Source organism: Hyaena hyaena, unplaced genomic scaffold (assembly GCF_003009895.1).
Source record: "Hyaena hyaena isolate Hyena2069 unplaced genomic scaffold, ASM300989v1 scaffold_151, whole genome shotgun sequence".
Lineage (NCBI taxonomy): Eukaryota > Metazoa > Chordata > Mammalia > Carnivora > Hyaenidae > Hyaena > Hyaena hyaena.
The window spans coordinates 543987-563716 of NW_024080783.1; the positions used below are offsets into that span (position 1 = coordinate 543987).

General features: G+C 37.6%; 1 protein-coding gene across 8 annotated transcripts in view; it reads left to right on the forward strand.

Annotated features, from left to right (window-relative positions):
* The window catches only part of MAPKAP1 (MAPK associated protein 1), a 239596-nt gene that overhangs the window by 35365 nt on the left and 184501 nt on the right, over positions 1 to 19730 (forward strand). For 7 of the 8 annotated variants that reach the window (XM_039239026.1, XM_039239021.1, XM_039239019.1 and 4 more), the window contains one exon: positions 8998 to 9146. In XM_039239026.1, the coding sequence (XP_039094957.1) occupies positions 8998 to 9146 (149 nt within the window). Of the gene's footprint in view, positions 1 to 4722; positions 4782 to 8997; positions 9147 to 19730 lie in introns of those variants that run through there. The other variant, XM_039239024.1, reaches the window with a different exon arrangement.

Below are 19730 nucleotides of genomic sequence, written 5' to 3' on the forward strand. Positions count from 1 at the left end.
AGCCTGCTTGGGATTCTCTCTCTCTCCCTTTCTGCCCCTCCCCCACTCGTGCACATGCATGTTTTCTCTCTCTCTCTCTCTCTCTTTCTCTCTCTGAAATACATAAAAAAAAGAATGTGCTAGAGAAATAGTCTCCTTTTTGCTTTCATTTGGAGCCAAACCATTCATTATTTGTGTATACTTCTCTCTCCCTCAGTTTCCATCTTTCTTATTTCTGTCTCTCACAGATTTCAGTAATTGACCCTGTGATCTTAGGGTACTAAAAAAGTGCCTTCTTAATATACCTGGCCACTCTCCAAAATGTTGACCTTGCTTCTGGCCAGGCCAGTGAACCTCATCAATGCACAGAGGAGTAAATGGTTTTGAATTCTCTGTTCATCTGGGTTCCACCATTACTACAGGTTGGCACTCTGGGTCTCCTGAAATATATTAGAAAAGTGGAGTCAGCAGTCCAGTAAACATCTACCTGACAAACTGAGCAGCTACTCTGGTTCCACGCATTTCTCAAGCACACACTTTTTTTGCCAAGGAATGCCACAGCCAGATCCTTTTGATCTTAATCGGGAATTTTGGTTAGGTAATCATTTATTCCTTCCCTCATTCTTTTTCTGCTGTTTACATTTTGTTAAAATCCTTTCATATGTTTTTCTTATCTTTGTTTTATTTTATTCTCTACTAGAAGAATCATTATTATGGATATGATGACCTCCGGTGGAATGTTTTTCTTCCACAATTATTCTAAGTCCAGTCCATCCTTTAATATAGGAGAACTACAGTGTTTCCATAGAAGAGTTGGAAGGGATCTGAGAAGCCATCTGGTCCATACCCTGAGGTTCTTTATGAACTTTGTGTATATCCTTTATATGCCCTGAGACCACATGATAAATGGAATACTTTAGAATAAGATCCTTATAGTATTTCTGGAGCCAGGACTGCATGGATAAATGTGAAGATGGTCACTGGACGACAGCTTTGTCAGGAGGAACAGTGTCAAATCAAGCCTCGGTATTTTTAATTTTATTGTTTTAAAATGGCGTTGGTAGATTCTTTACAAAATGTATTGTTACCCTTATTCACGGACTCATATAACAAACATTTCTTTCATACTTTCTGTGTGCATCTTAATTCTATGCTATGTACTTGGAAAAATATGTGATTCCTGTCCTCAAGAGGTTAGAAGTCTACTGGGAAGACAAAGACACCTATACATAAAGTTAAATAGTAGCTCAAAAACAATGTAGTGTATATCAGTTATTTCTGAATACTCCTAAAGTTTTCTTTATGTAACTTATAGTATTGGTTTCTTAAAACAACAGTTCCCAGATACAGTGGCTATGTACAAATCAGAAATACATCCCAAAGTGCGTGTCATAATGGCTTCTGTATAAATTTCTAGCCATATATGTGGAATTTCTGATTCAGAAGATAGGGATTGGGGTCCATCTATATTTTTCAGAAGCACCTGGGTGATTCTTATGAGTAAGCAGTACTGGGGGCCACTGGTATATAATAGGCCAGCCGCTAAGTTTGCTTCATCTTAATACAAATCCAGCAAATTAGCTATTAATATTTCTGTATTATGTGTGAGAAAACTGGAGCTCAGAGGCTAAATAAGTTTTTCAAGTTACTTACTTACAAATATGACAAAGCCAGAATTCTTCTCCTGGCCAGTCTGACTCCGAAGACTGTAGTTCTTCTGCTCTCTCCTATTTTCTCCAGTACTGTTGGCGGAAAGGAGCTGCTTTTGGAGCTGTGGGTGTTGAGGATTCTTTTGTGTTCTCTTGTTCCTTCCCTCCTCTGTGTCAGTGATAGCCAGTGTTCAGGAAAGTTGTATTAGAAGAAAAAATTGTTATAGGAAATCTGAAATAAAATATAAAAATAAAGATCAGCTACCAGTATTCTCATATTTGGAGGAACTGCTGTTAACATTTTGATGTATTTATTCTAGATTCTATTTATATAAGTATATATATTTTAAATATTCTAAACATCTTATGATCTTTTTTGTAGTTTTTTTGTGTATACAAGTAGTACATAAATGCAACATTTTGTCTTATCTCCATGTCGTCCCTGCACATTTATTAAGGTTATTTCCAGATGTCTTGTATTTTGTGCTGCCCTTGTAATTAGCATCCTCTTCCCCATAACTTTTTTACTGCTCTTGTGAAGAAATCTATTGTTTTTATATATCTGTTTTATATCCAGTCACTCACTGAATCCTTAGAAGTTCTGATATGCATTCCCATCTTCTTGAAGGCTATGGTATATGCTTTCTCCTAAGACTGATGATAATTACATTTCTAGGCTATTGTTTTTTCAGTTCTGTTTGTTGGAGACGTCCAACTGTTTATATTAGTTAGAACTCTTCAGCTGCAAATGATAAAGGGAAGTGATGTTGAAAAAGCTTGCAGTAGAGCAACTCAGGAGGTACAACTGTGCCTTATGAGTGGCTTGGACCCGGGAGGAAGGGCTCTCAATACCAACCCCTGTCTCATTCCTACGTCTTTGTGCCCGTTTGTTCCTCCCTCCCTCTCTTCTGCCTCCCTGTCCCCACAGCTACTTTTTCTACTTCTCTGGTCCACAGTGAATCATGTAACAAGTATTTCTTAAGCTCCTACAAATGCAAGGACAGCTAAGCACTTGTAGATTTAGAAGGTATAGCAGTAAACAAGACAGAGTCCCTGCCTCATGGATCTTGTGGGGGAGATAGACAGGAAACAAACCTAGTGTTGTCAGAGTGGGGTAAGTGGCATAGCAAAAACTATAGCCAGGTACGGAGGATAAGGAATGCCACGTAGGGGATTTTGCTATTTTATGTAGGATGATCGGGGAAGGTCTCTTGGGAAGGTGATGTTTGAGCAGAGTTCTGAAGGAATGAGTCAGGCAGGTATTGGAAACTGGGTGTCCTAAGATGAGGGAGAGCGAGTGCAAAGGTTCTGCAACAGAAGTGTACCTGATGTATTCAAAGAATAGCAAGGAAGGATGCTTACTGACTATAGTAGAGTAGAAAGGGAGAAGAGTGGGCTCAGAGAAGTAGTGAGAAAGCAGATCATGGAGAGTCTTGTACAGAACTTAATTTTTACTCTGGGTACAGTGATTTAATCTGAGTAGAATAGAATGGTATAATGAACCTCAATATACCCATCATTCAGCTTCACCATATGGCCAGTCTTGCTGCTTTTACCTCCCCACCCCTCTCAGATTATTACTTACTTATTTTTTGAGAGAGAGAGTGAGTGAGCATGAGTGCGAGAGAAGGGGAGAGAGAAGATCTTAAGCAGGCTCCACACTTAGCACAGAGTACATGTCAGTCCCACAACCCTGTGATCATGACCTGAGCTGAAATCAAGAGTCAGACACTCCGCCAACTCAAGCACCTAGGCGCCCCAGATTATTTTTAAGCAATTTCCAGCGATCATAATTTTATACCTAAATACTTTGTATTTTTCTAACACATAAGAAAACTATAGTACCACTACTCTCCAAAAAATTAGCAGGAATTCTTTAATATTAACAAACATTTCCCTCATTGTCTCAAATGTTTCTTTGTCTTTTGCCAGTTTGGTCATGTAGGTCTATATATGATGTCCATACATTTGATTGAGATGTTCGATTTCCTTTTTAATCTGTAGATTCTCCTTTACTTTTTTCCTTGTAATTTATTTAAGAAACTGGGTCATTTGTCCTGTAGAATTTCCTACATTCTAGATTTTGCTAATTGTATCTCTTTGGTCTTGTTTAATAGGTTCTTCTGCCCTCTATTTCCCATAAACAGGTCATTGGATCCAGAAACGTGTTCAGATCGAGGTTTGATTTTTGTTAAGAATGTTTTGTACATGCTGATCTGTACTTCATATTGCATCATGTCAGGAAATATAGAATGTTTTCTTGTTTATTTTGTGATCAGATTGATGGTAGAATTAGGTGTCATTCATCCATTATTAATTATTATTATTTGGTGTCATTCATCCATCCCATCAGCTTTTCTTCTAATGGTTTTAGTGGTCATTGATGGGCATTACCTAGATGAGTTTTTTCATTAGGAGTTGCAAAATAGTGATTTTTAATTTTACTGGTCTTCATATAAAGAACAACTTTTCCTAATCCATTATTTGGTTATTCTCAAATATAGTCCGTGCACGAAGACAGGATAAATTCTTGATTCTTAGATATTTCCATCTGCAGATCTGGAATTAGCCATTTGTTTAGAGGATCTTAGTTATTTTTTAGGGGTAAATGGCATTGAGAGACCAGAACTTGAACTCGAGAGGTGCTGGATTGGATTTTTTTCCTTGTATGCATTTCAGGGGATAGAGCTCAGAAGAAAATAAATTTTCTAAGAGGAAGTACATTGTGAGTTAGTGTTGACAATTCCTATAAGAATTTAGGATTATAGAGTATTTACTTAACTTTTTTAATTTTATGTTTATGTACCTTTTTCTTAATGCTGAAAGTTTTGGTTCCAGAATGGAGATATTAACCATCATTACTAACACTATGATTACTAAAAACAGTTGAAGATATATATATATATATATATATATATATATATATTTATATATTTCCCTTTTGATATATTCCAGTAGGGAATGTACAGTCAAATTGCTGTGTGATAAAGTTACTTAAAATAATTCTTCTCTTTGTAGTTAAAATGCCAACTCAATATTACACTTAGGTTTGTTCATTTGCTTTTGCTCTTATTTTTAGAAATTGCACTTCTAATTTTTTAAAGAACTATATGAAACTTGTACATGGTTCTGAAGTTGAGTACATAAAACAAGGTAAAATCATAGAAATCTAGCTCCAATTCTTGTATCTTCTACTCTTCTTATAGTCATTTTTAAAAAGGTTTTGGTTTTTCTGCCACTTAAATCTATATGTAAGCATATTTATATTCATATACCCCTCTTTTTCGGTTAGAAATAGGATTCTATACACACCATTTTATGCAATACTTTTTTCACTTAGCAACACATCTTGGGAATTACTCTGGCGAATATACAGAGATAGGCTTCATTCCATTTTACAGCTTCGTGATAGGTCATGATATGGAGGTGCCCTAGTTTAGCCAACTGGTCTTCTGATAAAGGACGTTTGAGTGTTTTCAGGCTTTTGATGTTTAAAATGACACTGCATTGAGTAGCCGAATGAGTGTGTGTTGTATTGTGTTTTGTTTATTTTTCCCAGTGTAAAAATCCTGGAAGTGGTAAGGTTGGGCCAGAGGATAAGTAATTGATCTCCCTTCATATTGCCACATTCCCTTCCATAGGTGTTTTGCTATTTTGCATTCCTCTAATAAGGTACAGAATGTTATTTCCTCATAGCTATAAACTTTTAGGTTTTTGCTAATTTGATAGATGTCTATCTCAGCATATCCCTTGTTATAAATGTGGTTGAGCATCTTTCCATTTGTTAAGAACCATTTGAGTATCTTTTTCTATGGACATTTCATATTTCTTACCCATTTTTCCATAGAATTGTTGGTCACTGTCTTCTCTACTTTTAGAATCTTTACATATTAGGAATATTAACCTTTATTTTTTTCTAGTTTATCATTTTTCTTTTTACTTTGCCAGTTTTTTACCATACAAAAATGTGTTTATTCGGTGTGGTCAAATTGATTTGTTTTCTTCCATGATGTTTATAACTTATATTTTAAAAGACTCCTCTTGGCTACTGTGTTGGGAAGAGACTGGCAGGAGTGGGCCTAGACGAGGCAAGGGCAGAAGCTTTGAAGGTAGTGGTAATAATCCAGCATTGTTAGCTTTGGAGATGGCTCTGGGTATATTCTGAAATTTCTGTTGATGGATAGGTTGTTAGATGTGAGAGAAAGAAAAGAATGGAGATATTTTTGGCCTAACACAATTGAGTTGCCATTAACTGAGAAGAAGCCTGTGGGAAGGGCAGATTTGGGGGAAGATCTAGAGTTCAGTTATGGACATAGAAAGTTTGAAACACTTATTGGATATCCAAGTGGAGGTGTCATATGGGAAGCTGAATAAGTGAGTCTGTAATTTCAGGGAATGTTTAGGTCTAGGAATAATCATTTGGGAGTTATTAACATGTAGATGATATTTATCAAGGCTTTCCCTTTTTATTTCTTTAAAAAAATTGTTTTAATGTCGAAGAGAGACAAAGCACAAGTGGGGAAGTGGCAAAGAGAGAGGGAGACACAGAATCTGATGCAGGCTCCAGGCTCTAACCGACAGCAGAGAGTTTGACCCAGTTCTCGAACTCACAAACTGTGATACCATGACCTGAGCTGAAGTCGGATACTTAACCAACTGAGCCACCCAGGCGCCCCTCTTGTTTTACTAAAAAAAAAAAAAAAAAAAAAAAAAAATTTTTAAATTTATTTCTGAGAGAGAGACAGCATGAGCAGGGGAGGATCAGAGAGAGGGAGACACAGAGTCTGAAGTAGGCTCCAGGCTCTGAGCTAGCTGTCAGCACAGAGCCCGACACGGGGCTCGAACCCACAAACCGTGAGATCATGACCTGAGCCGAAGTCGAATGCTCAACCAACTGAGCCACCTAGGTGCTCCCTGTTTTATTTCTTTATTGAGGTATGCTTCTCTATACTTAAATGTGCAGATATTAAGTGTATAGTTCAGTGACTTGTGACAAGCATATAGACCTGTATAACTAGCATCCCAGTCAAGTGTAGAGCATTTGTGTCCTCCAGAAAGTTCCCTTGTGCCTCTTTCTAGTTGGGCTACTAGAAAGACTATTGTAGCTATTGTTCTGATTTATATTACCACAGTCTAGTTTCTTGTTTTTAATATTTAAAACAGAAGGCTGGCTGAGATCACCTAGGGTGTTAATGTAGATAGAGAAATAAAAGGTCAATAGTATGACTTGGGAATGCCAGAGATCTGAGGGGAATATGACGAATTGGCAAGGAAACTAGGAAAGAGTAACCTGGAAGATAGGATGAGAGCCAGATAAAATGGAGTCCTGGAAACCAAGTGAAAAAACTGGTTCAAAAAGGACTGAGTGATGAACTCTTTCAAATGCTGTCATAAAGTCTTGAAAGATGAGGATTCAAAATTGACCAGTAGATTTAGCATTAAGGGGATCATTGGTGACCTTGCAAACTGCTTTCAAGGAGTGTGGGGAGCCCAAGTGCTTGATTGGAGTGGGTTTGAGGGAAAGCGAGAAGAGAAACCAGACAGCAAGAACATAGCATTTTGAGGAGCATAAAAGTGGTATAGTAACTGGGAGTACAGGATCAAAGGAGGAGGGTTTTTTTGTTTTTTGTTTTTTGAACAAGCAGTATTTCAGTATCTTTGTGTGCTGATGAGATCGATCCAGTAGGAGGAAAAACTGAAAATTGGAGAAAATTGTTTGAGTGGTGCCCTTGAGTCATCAAGAAGTCAGCCCCTGAGTGCACAGAGGAGGAGCTGGCTTGAGGTGGGGGCCTAGGCAGTTCATCCACTGTAATAAATAGCAGAGAAGGCAGGCACAGGTGTAGGTGAGAACATGCCGAAGTTCTCTTTTGGTTGTTTCTCTTTCTCCATGATGAAGGAAGGTAGGAGGAGAGGGAGAAGGAAAATATCAGAAGTTGAGGAGAGAAGTCTAAGTGTGAATTAGAATTTGTCTGAGAATGGAAGAGTTAATATATCATTGCTTCACATCCTTACTGATAGTAGTTGTGTAATTTTGATAAGTAACTTACGTTTGCTATACTCCATTTGTTCATGGGGCTAGTTGTAACCAGCTCTTAAGACTGCTGTGAGGACAGGTTGAGAAAACACTTTGCATTGCACCCAGCCCATAGTAGGTATTTAATAAAGGGTTATTTCTTTCCAAAGTGTAGCAATAAAATTATTTTAGATCCTGTCTCCGTCTCCCTGTCTTTCTTTCTCTCTCTCAAAAATAAATACATATTTTTTTAAATATTAAAAAAAATAAGTCAGACCCTTAACAGTTGAGCCTCCCAGAGTGCCCCTCATTGCAGATTTTAAGATTGAAGATTGATTTATTTTTAAATTTAGGTATGGAAATTTTCTAATACAGAATGGAAAGTATAATAAACCTTCATGTACTTACATAGCTACCACTTTAAATGATATTCAGAATAATATGGACACTTAAATGATCTGTGAGAATATATGGAACTAACTTGTCTTGATTCACTAATGAGTAAGAGCTAAAGATTCTGATTTAATAATAATTTAATCTGAGTACCTTCAATCATTATTTTATTCATTGATTCATGCAACAAAATTTATTGAGGGTCAACTTTGTTCATTAGTCTAATGGCTAAGAGCCTTGCCTGAGTGCAGATTTTAGCTCTGCTACTTCCTAGCTGTGTTGGCCTAAGGCTAATCAGAGTATTCTAAGCGTCAGTTTCCACACTGACAAAATTAAGATAATGCCAGTATCCACTTCATAGGCTTGTTAGGAGGAGTAATTGAGATACATTGGCTTGCTCAGTAAATGTTAACTGCTGTTACTATAAAAATTCTTTTTTCTTTTCCTCCTCCTCATTTTTGTCTTCTAGATTTTGTGCTAGGTGTCATTGGAGAGTAGGAGAGGATTAAGATGTAGACCTTCACCCTAAAGAACTGGAATTCCAAAATCCCACAGTATTAGAGTCAGGAGAGATTTTCAAGATTTTCCAGTTCAGCGAGCCCAGAAAGCTTTAGTGAACTGTCTGTCACGTATCTCTTAGTGGCAAAGCCAGGCCAAAGCTCAGGTCCTTTAAGCTGTGAATGCTCTTCTTACAGAATGGCTGCTCTGTTGGTTTGACTCACTCCCCACTCCTTAAACCCTAGCCCTTCTAAATTGACAGTCCTGACCTGACTGTTTTTCAGGCCTCTGCCTTTCGAGTGTGCAAGTATCGAAGTATATGTGAGGCTTTTTGCACACATCAGACCTGTATATGCCCCAGACACTCCCTCTTTAAGATTCCAAGGAAGACTTGCTGGGGAAGGTAGACAGGCTGTCTTCTGTGTGTAATCACAAAGATGTTTTTATCTTCCTCTTCTATCACAGCCCAGGAGTTAAAGTCACTTTTTGAAAAAAAGTCCCTCAAAGAGAAACCTCCAAGTTCTGGAAAGCAGTCAATATTATCTGTACGACTGGAGCAGTGCCCTCTGCAGCTGAATAACCCCTTTAATGAGTATTCCAAATTTGATGGCAAGGTAAGTAAAAATAAAACTTTGTCCCCTTAAATAAAACCTCAATTCAGTGGAATTGTTTTTGTTGGTATTATTAAATTTAGGTTTCAAAAATCACTCTAAGTAATTATAGAATGTCACTCACATTTTCTAAGACTGAGGATGTGAAAAGGTCTGAATTTGGGCTTCACATTGTTTCCACAGCAATATGTTTGGGGGATTAAAACAAAAATAGTCTTGAGATATTTGTATGTGTATTTTTTTTTCCTGTTTTCAGAGAGTATACTTGAGGGTTTGGGTTACTTGGGTTGTGAGTCATCAAGGCCTAATTGTGCTGGGAACGCTTTGAAAGTGGTTCTGGGAGGCCATTTGCATTTTTTTGGTCTGACTCTTCATTGTAACTGCAGAAATTGTTGAGCTTTGAGCTTCATTCCAGAATTCTAGGCCTTTGTTTGCATGTCTGTATTTCATTGTAGGGAATCTTGTTTGACACTCACTATGCAGGGTGACTTTAGTTTTTTGTTTCTTCTAACAATTTGTAGTTGTAAAATTAAAGCATGCCTATTTACCTTTTAGAAAAATGGCCACTGTTGTAGGTCGAGTACAGTTCCATGTGCAGCACCCTCTGCCCCCATAATCCCTGCCATTCTGTGTCACTGCACTGAGCTGAGCTGGGCTTCTTTCAGGCGACAGTAGCAGTTGATTTTTATATTTATTGCCGTTATATTTGCTGTCTGGCAGTGGTGTGGGGGTGCTGAGTGATCACTTATTGCCTGGAGGGGTTGTGTACAGTTTGTCTTATTTTAACACCATTGCAATTAATAAGCATACAGCTCTTTGCTTATGTTTGCATTTTTCATCTTCAATTTCTGGTTAGGTGCTGGTGTGGTCAGTTGTCATCTTTGAGCAAGGAGATGTATTCTCTCAAAACACTTTCTACTCAATCGGTTCAGCATGTTTCCATAGTTTTAAAAGTAAGCATATATGGCCATGGGCAAGTGAGGTTATTGATGTTGGTGGGAAAGGAGAGCAAGAACTAGAAGTAAAATGCGTAAGTTACATAAAGATACTAATATGCTCAGGAGTTGCCTTCAAAAAACCTCTGAAACAACCTCCAGTAAATTAGAGATTATATTGATGTAAAGCTTCTCTTTAGCCTGCTCCTGCCACGGCTCCTGTTTCTTCTTGTGGACTGTAGCAAGGAGAAAGGAAGGGTCCCCCTAGGGGACAGGAATGTCAGCCTCTGGAAAACAGAATTGGACTGTAGAGGATTTTTTTTTTTTAAACTACCGTTGATTCATTTAGATATGTGAGAAGTTATTATTAGGAATTAGGTTATATGGCTGGAATTTATTTGCTTCCTTTGCCTGATCCCATCTCATTGTTTGAGGGCATAATTGCTGGAATAATTACTATGTAATAATACTTTATGCCAACAAAATAGCACAGATCTTTTAAAATACTATGTGTTAGAATTCTCATTATACATGAGATTTTATTGTAAATTACTTAGCTCTGGATTTGACAGAAAATTGTGAGGTGTTCATGGTATATATCTAACTTGTAAAGTGCTGGGAGAAATTTTTAAAAAAATGTAAAGAGCCATTTCCTCAGTCACAAAGGAATTATTTTTGCTAGATGTGTTTACACTTAAGGCTCTCATTGCGTTTATCATATCAGATCTATTTGTAATCAGCAAAGGATGCGTGCATGGGGCAGTCACAATTACACTTTGATTAAAAAGATTTATATATCGATAAGTCTATCTTGTGATGCTATACTATTTTATTATTATCCTACATATTACAATTGCTAAAATACAATTAAACCCTTGTTCTCATCTATTATTTAATATTGATGCATTTGGCAGATACGTAATGAAAGTGGCTAATATTTGAAGGATATTGTACTGTACATATTAAATTAGTCTTTCTTTATCTTTGTGAAATGCATCAATATGATATTCAATGACATCTCAATGATTAATAGAGAATTATACTTGAGTCAAGCCTTTTTGTAACCTAGAAATTAAAATGACTATTCAAATAACACCTCAAAATGATCAAATTAGCATTTTGTGATTGCATAATAATGGGATTGTAGTAGTTATAACAGCACCATGGCTGCCTCTAGAGTTAAGATCATGTCAACCCCTTGATAATAAAGCCTTTTCTGTGAGAGTCGACTTTAATAATTTCCATATTGATTCTTCTCATAAATCATTTGACGTTCAGCACTAAATTTTTGTTACTGTTGTAACTTAAAATTATTTTATTTTTATTCAGCTCATATTTAAGAAGTGAAACGAGTGTCCTGTTTTAATGATTCACCGTCTTGTCATTGAACTCCATGCCTTTTGCCTCAAATATAAGGATTTTTCATGTACTTCAGTAGTCTTTTTTTTTCCCTGCAAAGGTTTGTTAAAGCCACTGAAATATGTACAGTTTTTTCCCCGTACAAATATTCGCAATGCTTTTCTTGGGAATAATGCTTGCCTTATTTACATAATTAACTGAGTTGCTTAGGTCTCTTGGGCAAATGGTACATAATTGGGGAGAGAAGGGGACAGGGAAGAGTTTGGGGTCTAATTAAATATGCTAAAAAACTACTTAATTATGTATTTCCTCAAGAGATTAACTGCTGTGAAATCCTCTTTAAGATTAAACTAGCGTTAGATTTGAAAAAAGGATTTTGTTTTTGGTATGGGTTTAGAATTACATTGTAGTTAAGCTAGCATGTCTAGTGTCTTTAACGGTTTGTGCAAACTGGATTGTTGTTGGTTTTAGTGATTCTAAGCATAAGCATCTCTTAGCTTTTGTGCTAAATCGATGTGAATACTTTCAAATAATTTTTGGTTCTTGTAGCAGTTTAATAATTTCATTTTTACAAATTGTGGTTGATTAATAATTTCTTGAGAGGGAAAGGCTTGCTTTGTTGTAATTTTGACAGTTTTTTTTGATCAGATTAATTAGGTTTATATTATCTCGCTGGTAAATTGGTGATGCTATCTGTGACCTGTTTTAGATTCATTGGTTATTAGAGCTCTGTTTATGATCATTTGTAAAAAGTCGAAGATAGCTTGTAAGTGGTTTGAGGGAATGCTTAGTCAGACAAGGCAAAACCAGGCTCAGCCCTCTGCCTGAATTTTTCGGGCTTGTTGAAAACAGGACTTCAAATAGCCTGATTAACAGCACAAAATCTCTGTTCTAGAGATTGAGACAGTCAGAAAACTTCTTGTGCCAGTTCTGATTTCACTGTATGTGGGATATTTTGGGTGTGACAAGGAGTTGCTTTGAAGTGATGAAGGAGTGGGCTCAACTGATAGGCAGTAAACACTCAGCACTGATTTAAGTATCCCTGAATATGTGGATTTCTCCCCTGTCTTTCTACCTGTTTCAAATGAGGCCATGTTTTTGCAAGTATCTAACCCTTTCCGTTCCATGCCTTATCTCTTACTTGAGAAACTTTTGCTAGTATGTCATTACTATTGTGGTTAAACTGAGTTTGCAAATATTATCATCTTCCTGTCACTATAGTTACTAACAAAGAAATGGTACTGATTATTAGCTGTGATCTCTTGCTCAGGTTTTCCATCTCTCCTAACCTGTTTCTTTACCAATAATAGAAATGAGAGTTCCTTCCTTACACGGCTGATGCGACCATCATGTAAGATAAATACTAGGAGAGAGCACTGAGCATGAGAAGAGGCAGTGTAATTTACCTTGTAAGTAGACCTATTTTGTAGTAAGACCTGAGTTGAATTCTGACTCCACCACTTATGATGCGACCTCAGGCTAGTTTCTTAACCTCATGAAGCTCCAGTCCTCCTGTGTGGGTTGAGATGATGATAACGTGTCTTCCTTGTGAGAATCAATTGAGATTAGGTCTGTTTGCCAAGACATATAATACATAATAGGAAGGACTCAACAAATATCCCACTTTTGCTCTTCTCTCTGTGTAAAGGATGAGGGCCAGTGATGCTGTCTCTTCGTGTACTTCATTAGATTATTGACAGGATTGAGAGGAAATATGTTCTGAAAACCAGGAGTTTAGAAATAGTATGGCTAAGCAAGACATGCAACAGACTTGTTAAGGTGGTCTGTCTGAAGTCCAGGTAGTCCAGTGAAGTTTTGAGGTTTTGGCCTTTAACTCTAAATAGGGAGATTAAGACAAGTAATTACTTACTTTGGGGGTGGAGGGGAGTGACTTTTTTTTAAAAGCATCATGTGAGAAGATAGTTCTAGATTAGTAATTGCTTGGCAGTTTACTAAAATGTTAAATATTTATTTGACTTAACTAAATTCTGCTCTAACTATAAGGAGAATGTTTGCCTTAACAAGTGCTTAAAAAAGCAGAACCAGTTCTTGTTCATTTAGACAACTGTGACTTTGATTGTGTTAACTTACTATAAAGTAACCGTTTCTCTGTTAGAAACTGTTTTAACTGAAGCTGCAGAGAGCATGGGGGAAGGGATAATTCATGAGTGCTAATTGCTTGGCTGTTAATTTTCATAAGTGTTGATAGAAGCAGTTCCTTAAATTAAACTTTGTTTAAAATGTATCAGGGGAAATATTCCACAATGTCGAGCCTGAAGTGAAAATTAATATGAATGCTGTGGCAATTAACACATACTGGTTAATAGCTTTTAGCAGCATTTTGGGATGATAGTCCTTAAATACATTTTTGCATGCTGCTCTTGTTTCAGCATTGTTCCAGTCTATGTCTAGATAATTATGAACAAATGTTTTCTACAGTCATTGGCATTAAGTAGCTCTCTTCAAAGAAAGTCACCTAAAACTTTGTAGAAAAGCATGAAGTCACTGACAAATGTGGCAAGCTCAGAAAAGGTCAGCGAATTGAAATCATGTTTAAAAAAATTGCCTTGAGAGGAACATCTGAACTTGAATATTTGCTATTATAATGGAAATGGTCCCCTCTAATAAGTGAAGGTGCTTTAGTTCAGAGTCTCTTTCCAAAAAATTATAATCTGGACTTTTTGGCCGGTTATGTTTCTAGACGGCAGCTTTGTTTATTGCTGCCTGAGCTGAGGTGTGGCCTTGAGTCTAAGAGCCTCTGGCTTTGAGTTTCTTTCTTCTTTTCCACCCCTCAAGTTGACCAGAATCCACCGTTTCAATGAAAGTACTCCTGGGGTTCACTTGCTTAGTGCCCACTGAGCGACAAATCTAAGATGGCAGCGTGTTTTGAGTTAGGGGGCTACTTAGCTTTTCCATTGATTGGCTTCATCTTAACGTATATTTTTAATAAAGGAGAGTAAGTCCCAACATCATTTTAGTGGTTATTCTCTTGGCATCTTATCTTTGTGACTGAATTTTGTTCGTCCTCTTTTTCACAGAACAGTTTTTATTAGTCTGTTCTATTTCTAAAGGAAGATATTAGCTGTTCACTACCTCTTTACATTACCTCTTTCTACTAATAGAAAGACCAAATTCATTAATTTAAAAACATCTCTTAATAAGATTATTTCCCCCTTACCATTGTATTAATGCACTTCTCTCCCTTTTGCTTGACATTATACAGGAAATCCCAAGTAGAGATCTTGGGCTATCTGTCTGGGTGGTATTCAAAACGAATTAAATAGGAATCCTACAATGAAAGACCATGTTTTCAGCTTTCTGCTTTGAAGTTAAATTCTGAGTTCTTAAAACTGGCTGATTCCATTCTGAGCTATCTGTGTAGGCCTTGTTTCTGCCAGTCTGTAGTACTTCCTCTGGTTGTGGACCAATCTTCTAGAAATTCCTGTCAGAGGTAGGATTGACCATTGGTTTTAGAGAGATTTCAAAGGAAAGAGAATTTTGCAGTAGAAAAAATATTTTTCAGGCTTCGATTAGAAATCCAGCTTTGCCATTTACTTGCTCTGTGATGTTAGGCAAATCGGTTTGCCTCTTTGAGCCTGTTTTCATATGAATAAATGAAGTTAATGATGTCTTTAAATGTTGTCACAAGGATTTAATGAAAATAGGAAATGCATACATAGCAAAGTGCCTGGTACATGGCCAGTGCTGAGAGACTTATTAGTTTCCTTTCATTTTCCCACATTGCCATTCATTTGCTCCATGTTTAGTGAGGGCCTACCATGTACCAGACACTGTTAAGTAAAATCTGGATACGGTGATGAGCAAAACCACACCTGGTTTCTGACCTCATGGAACTTGTTCTCTTGGCAGGAAGATAGATGTTATGTAAATAATCACCCAGCTGAATGCAAAATTGTCATCAGATTATAACTACAGCTAATTAAGTACTAAGTTCCAAGAGAGGTAGTTGGGGCCTTCAGAGCATTATCATGGGGTCATCTGACTTAGTCTAAAGGGTCAGGGATGGTGTCCCTGTGAAGGTGACTCTTGATCTGAGAGCTGAAGGATGATTAAGAGCTAACTTGGTGAAGAGGGAGGAGAAAGGACAAATAGAGGAACTGAGGCAAGGGGGTAGCTTGGCAGTTTTGAGGAACTGAAAGAAGGCTGTGTGACTGGGGACCCGGGGTGAGGTAGAGTATGGTATGAGGTAAAGCTGCAGTGGCCAGACCGTGTTTGGCTGGTGGAAGTGTCCTCTTTAACCTAAGAATATGGGAAAGCCTTTGACAGGACTAAATGAGGAGATAAGGTAATCAGATTTATGTTTCGAAAAGATTGCTGGACTGTGCTGAAGGGAGTACAACCTGAGAAGGGGTTTTGAGGCCAGAGAGACAATCAAGAGACTTTTCACAGTGGTCGGATTAGGAGAGATGGTAACTTGGGTTTACTTATTGGTGATACTGGAGGAGTATTTAAATTTCAGAGATAATTAGTAAAAGTACTAAGACTTGATGATGGATTACATGTCAAGGAATAGGGGAGAAAAGGGTTTCAAGGGCAATACATTCATCCAATTGTGGCTTGTGGAAGATGATTCTATCCCTGAATTAGGATGCACTGAAAGAGGGCCCAGGATGAGGCCGATGTTACCTTTGTGAGCTGCTTTGGGCCTGGTGACTGCAGATCACAGCTTATTACCACATCCTTGAAGATACACGTTCTTTTTGTGCGGAAGGGGTGTGCAGCATATCCTGCTTGTTTGGTTTGTCTTTGGAGTGTTTGAGGGAGGGGTCTCTGAGATGAGAGTGGGCTGGGAGCCAGAAGCCTCTTCTTTGTTCCCACTTCACAGCCGGCTTAGAACTCTGGCTGAAGAATTGCCGTGAAGATTGGTCCCCTCTTCTCTGAAGTGGGCTGGACTCTCAGATGCCCAACCCAGCTCACCAGGCTGTTAGGAGGACAAAATTTTAGATGAGGCAGATGTCAGGTGTCATTTAAGAAAATATATTGATTGTAATTCTTGGAGGTTAGAGGACTAAAAGGTAAAACAAGGACATATTTTTGTTGTAACAAGATTACTGTTGTAGCACTATCTTCTTCCTAGCTAAAGAAATACCAGATTAGCAGATGAAATCTGGTGGGAATGTATACCAAGCACTGAGGGTCCCAGGGAAAGTAAGCCTAGGAGATAATCCTTGTTGGTGTGGTGAGGCTGGGCGTGGTGGGATTTTACACTGAGCCTCCGCATCTGAGGCACCTTACTCTGTATAATTTGCAGTAGAGTGATTTCCTTGTCCCTCAGAGTACTAGGCCCTGATGTTACTGCTTTGAAGAGAACTAGTTAGATAAAAGAAATCAAATGACAACTTAGGGTCACTCAGCGGGGCATAGAATCTAAGTGTTCTTATTCTCAGAGATTTTTATTTTCATTCTTACTAGCATTCATATTCAAAAATGGAAACTTGATTTCCAGGACTAGAAAACAATGTGGTAGAAAGAACACAGGTGTGGAGTCATAAAAAGTCAGTTTTTCAGTTTGTGAGTTCGAGCCTCGCTGTCAGCTGTGAGCTGACAGCTCAGAGCCTGGAGCCTCTTTCAGATTCTGTGACTCCCTTTCTCTGCTCCTCCCCTGCTCATGCTCTGTCTCTCTCTGACTCTCAAAAATAAATAAACGTTAAAAAAGAAATTAAAAAAAAAAATGTCAGTTTTAGCCTTGGTAGTGCCATGGGGTCTGGGACAAGTCACATCCCATCTCTAAGCCTCAGTGTTACCTATTTATTATTTTATTTTATTTTATTTTATTTTATTTTATTTTATTTTATTTTATTTTATTTTATTTTATTTATTTGTGTTTATTTATTTTGAGAGAGAGGGAGAATGGGAGGGGCAGAGAGAAAGGGAGAGAGGGAATTCCATGCAGTTTCTGTGCTGTCAGCGCTGGGCCCAATGTGAGGCTCGATGTCACAAACCGTAAGATCATGACCTGAGCTAAAATCAAGAGTCAGATGCTCAACTGACTGAGCCGCCCAGGTGCCCCAAGCTTCTGCCTATTTAGAATGAGGAACTTAACTTGGATGATCTCTTGGATTCCTTTTGGCTCCATTCTTTTGTGATTGGGAAGCTGATTGACATCAGTGACCTGTGGGTTACAGATGGGAAAACGTGAACTCTTGGAGTTTTGATCTTCTTCATATATGTTGGTACTTTCTTCTTTTAATTGATCATAACAAAGCTGTGATGCAGGGAGTGTTATCTCCATTTTACCAGCGAGGACACTGAAGCTCAGAAAGAGAAAGTGATTTGCTCACGGATGCCCCACTAGTATGTGGCCGAGCTGATGTTCAACTCCCTTTTCCTTATTCCAGTACCACAGCTGTCTTTCCTACACTCTTTTACAGCCATTATTTTGTTATGGAAGACACAAAAAACACTGCTAATAATTGAAAAAAAATGTAAATTTAAAAACAAAAGAATTTTTCCTTTACCCGTGCACTTGAAATTATACAGACTGGTTCAGACCTTATTGTCAGTTGTGTCTGTTGGGTAAGTTACTGTGTCTTGTAAGCCTCAATTTTCTTACATGTAAAAAAAGAAATGGAATACTAAGGCTGGGGAAGGGGGCAATGCTTTATACATAGAAGGTAGTGTATGTCCCACAAGTACTTTTTTATTTCCATTGATCTTCCTGCTGTGCAGAGTGGATTCATTTGTCTATACAGCCAAGAAATTATTTACTAAGCATCTATACTGTACTGGTTGATTTCAAATGTTTATTACATGCTGGCTCTGTGCTAGGCACTGATAAATAAGACAAGACTAACTGCCTTGCAGGAATTTGAAGGTAAGAGGGGCCATATGGCCAACAAGTAGAGGAACGATACTTCACAGTCAGCGTTATGCCCTGTGCTGGGGACTGTGACAGTGGTCCATGACATCAAGTGCATCTGATTAAGCAGATGAAGAGACCCATGAAGAACTAACTGTAGAGTAAATGTGATTGGTAGTGTAGTAGAGACTGTGGGAGTGTGGAGGCGGCAGTGATGTTCATCCAGTTTGTCATCATAGGGGGTTTGTCTGAATTGTGATTGTATTAATTCCTAGAGAGTGGAGACTTAACTTTGGTCACTCTTACCATGAAGGCCAGCATGGTATTCTTCACACGTAAATGTGGAAGTTTTTTTCAATGGCAGTGACGAATTTCAAATGTCATTACTCTTTGAAGCCTGCAACTACATGACAGTATTATAAGAGTTGTGTTTTATTAATATCTCCACTCCTTTCTGTTAAATTGAAGTTTTAACACCTAGACAAAGATACATGTAAGAAAGTAAGTTTAGGAAATTTGCAAAATATGCTACTGTGCAACCAAAGATTAAATTGATTTGTTATATGTGCATTTAGCTACAATTCATTTTAATTGTCTGTATGAAGTTAAAAAGTATTAGTGTCAGATAAAGATTCATCACCAGAGCGTGATTTAGGGCTGGTGCTGGAGAACGCAGGCATGTGTTCCGGCAGATGTTTGTATAAGGCGCTGTCTTTCCTGACAGCAGTTAAAAAGTATGGTTATAGTAATCAAATTGTGGTGCAGCGACTCAGAGGCTAGGGCCAGATTGAATTAAAATAGATATAAGATTTATGAATAGCAATAGCTGTGATAAAATTTCACTGCCTTCTTCAACAGGAAGGCCTTTTTCCACAGTGGAAAGAAGAAAATATAATAACCACTTGTCTAAAACTGGGATTTTGCTGACTTTCATTTTCCCTTCTTAATTATGACATCAAAACAATAACTTGCTGGGTTCTTTTTCAGCTCTGGAAACCTCTTTTTTTTTTTTTTTTTTTTATTTTTTTTTTTTTTTTTTAAGTGCCTAGCGTTCAAATAAGGAATTTTTAGGATATTGTTATACTTCAGAAACAAAATTCATGTAAGTCTAGCCTAAAGGATTTAAACTCCTTTTTTTTTTTTTTTTTTTAATTTCTTTCTATCTTATTAAGTGCCTAGCGTTCAAATAAGGAATTTTTAGGATATTGTTATACTTCAGAAACAAAATTCATGTAAGTCTAGCCTAAAGGATTTAAACTCCTTTTTACCTAAAGGTTTTGTCATTATCACTGTAACTATGTTTTATTGAGTTGCTGTTTTATATCACATCCTATAATGGACCCTTGTCAGCCCTCACGACACTCCCGTAAAGGGATATTATTATAACTGTTGTACAGGTAAGGAAACCAAAGGTTTGCAGAAAAAATAAGTGATGCTTAGGACTTGAATCCAAATGTGTGAGATTCGACAGCC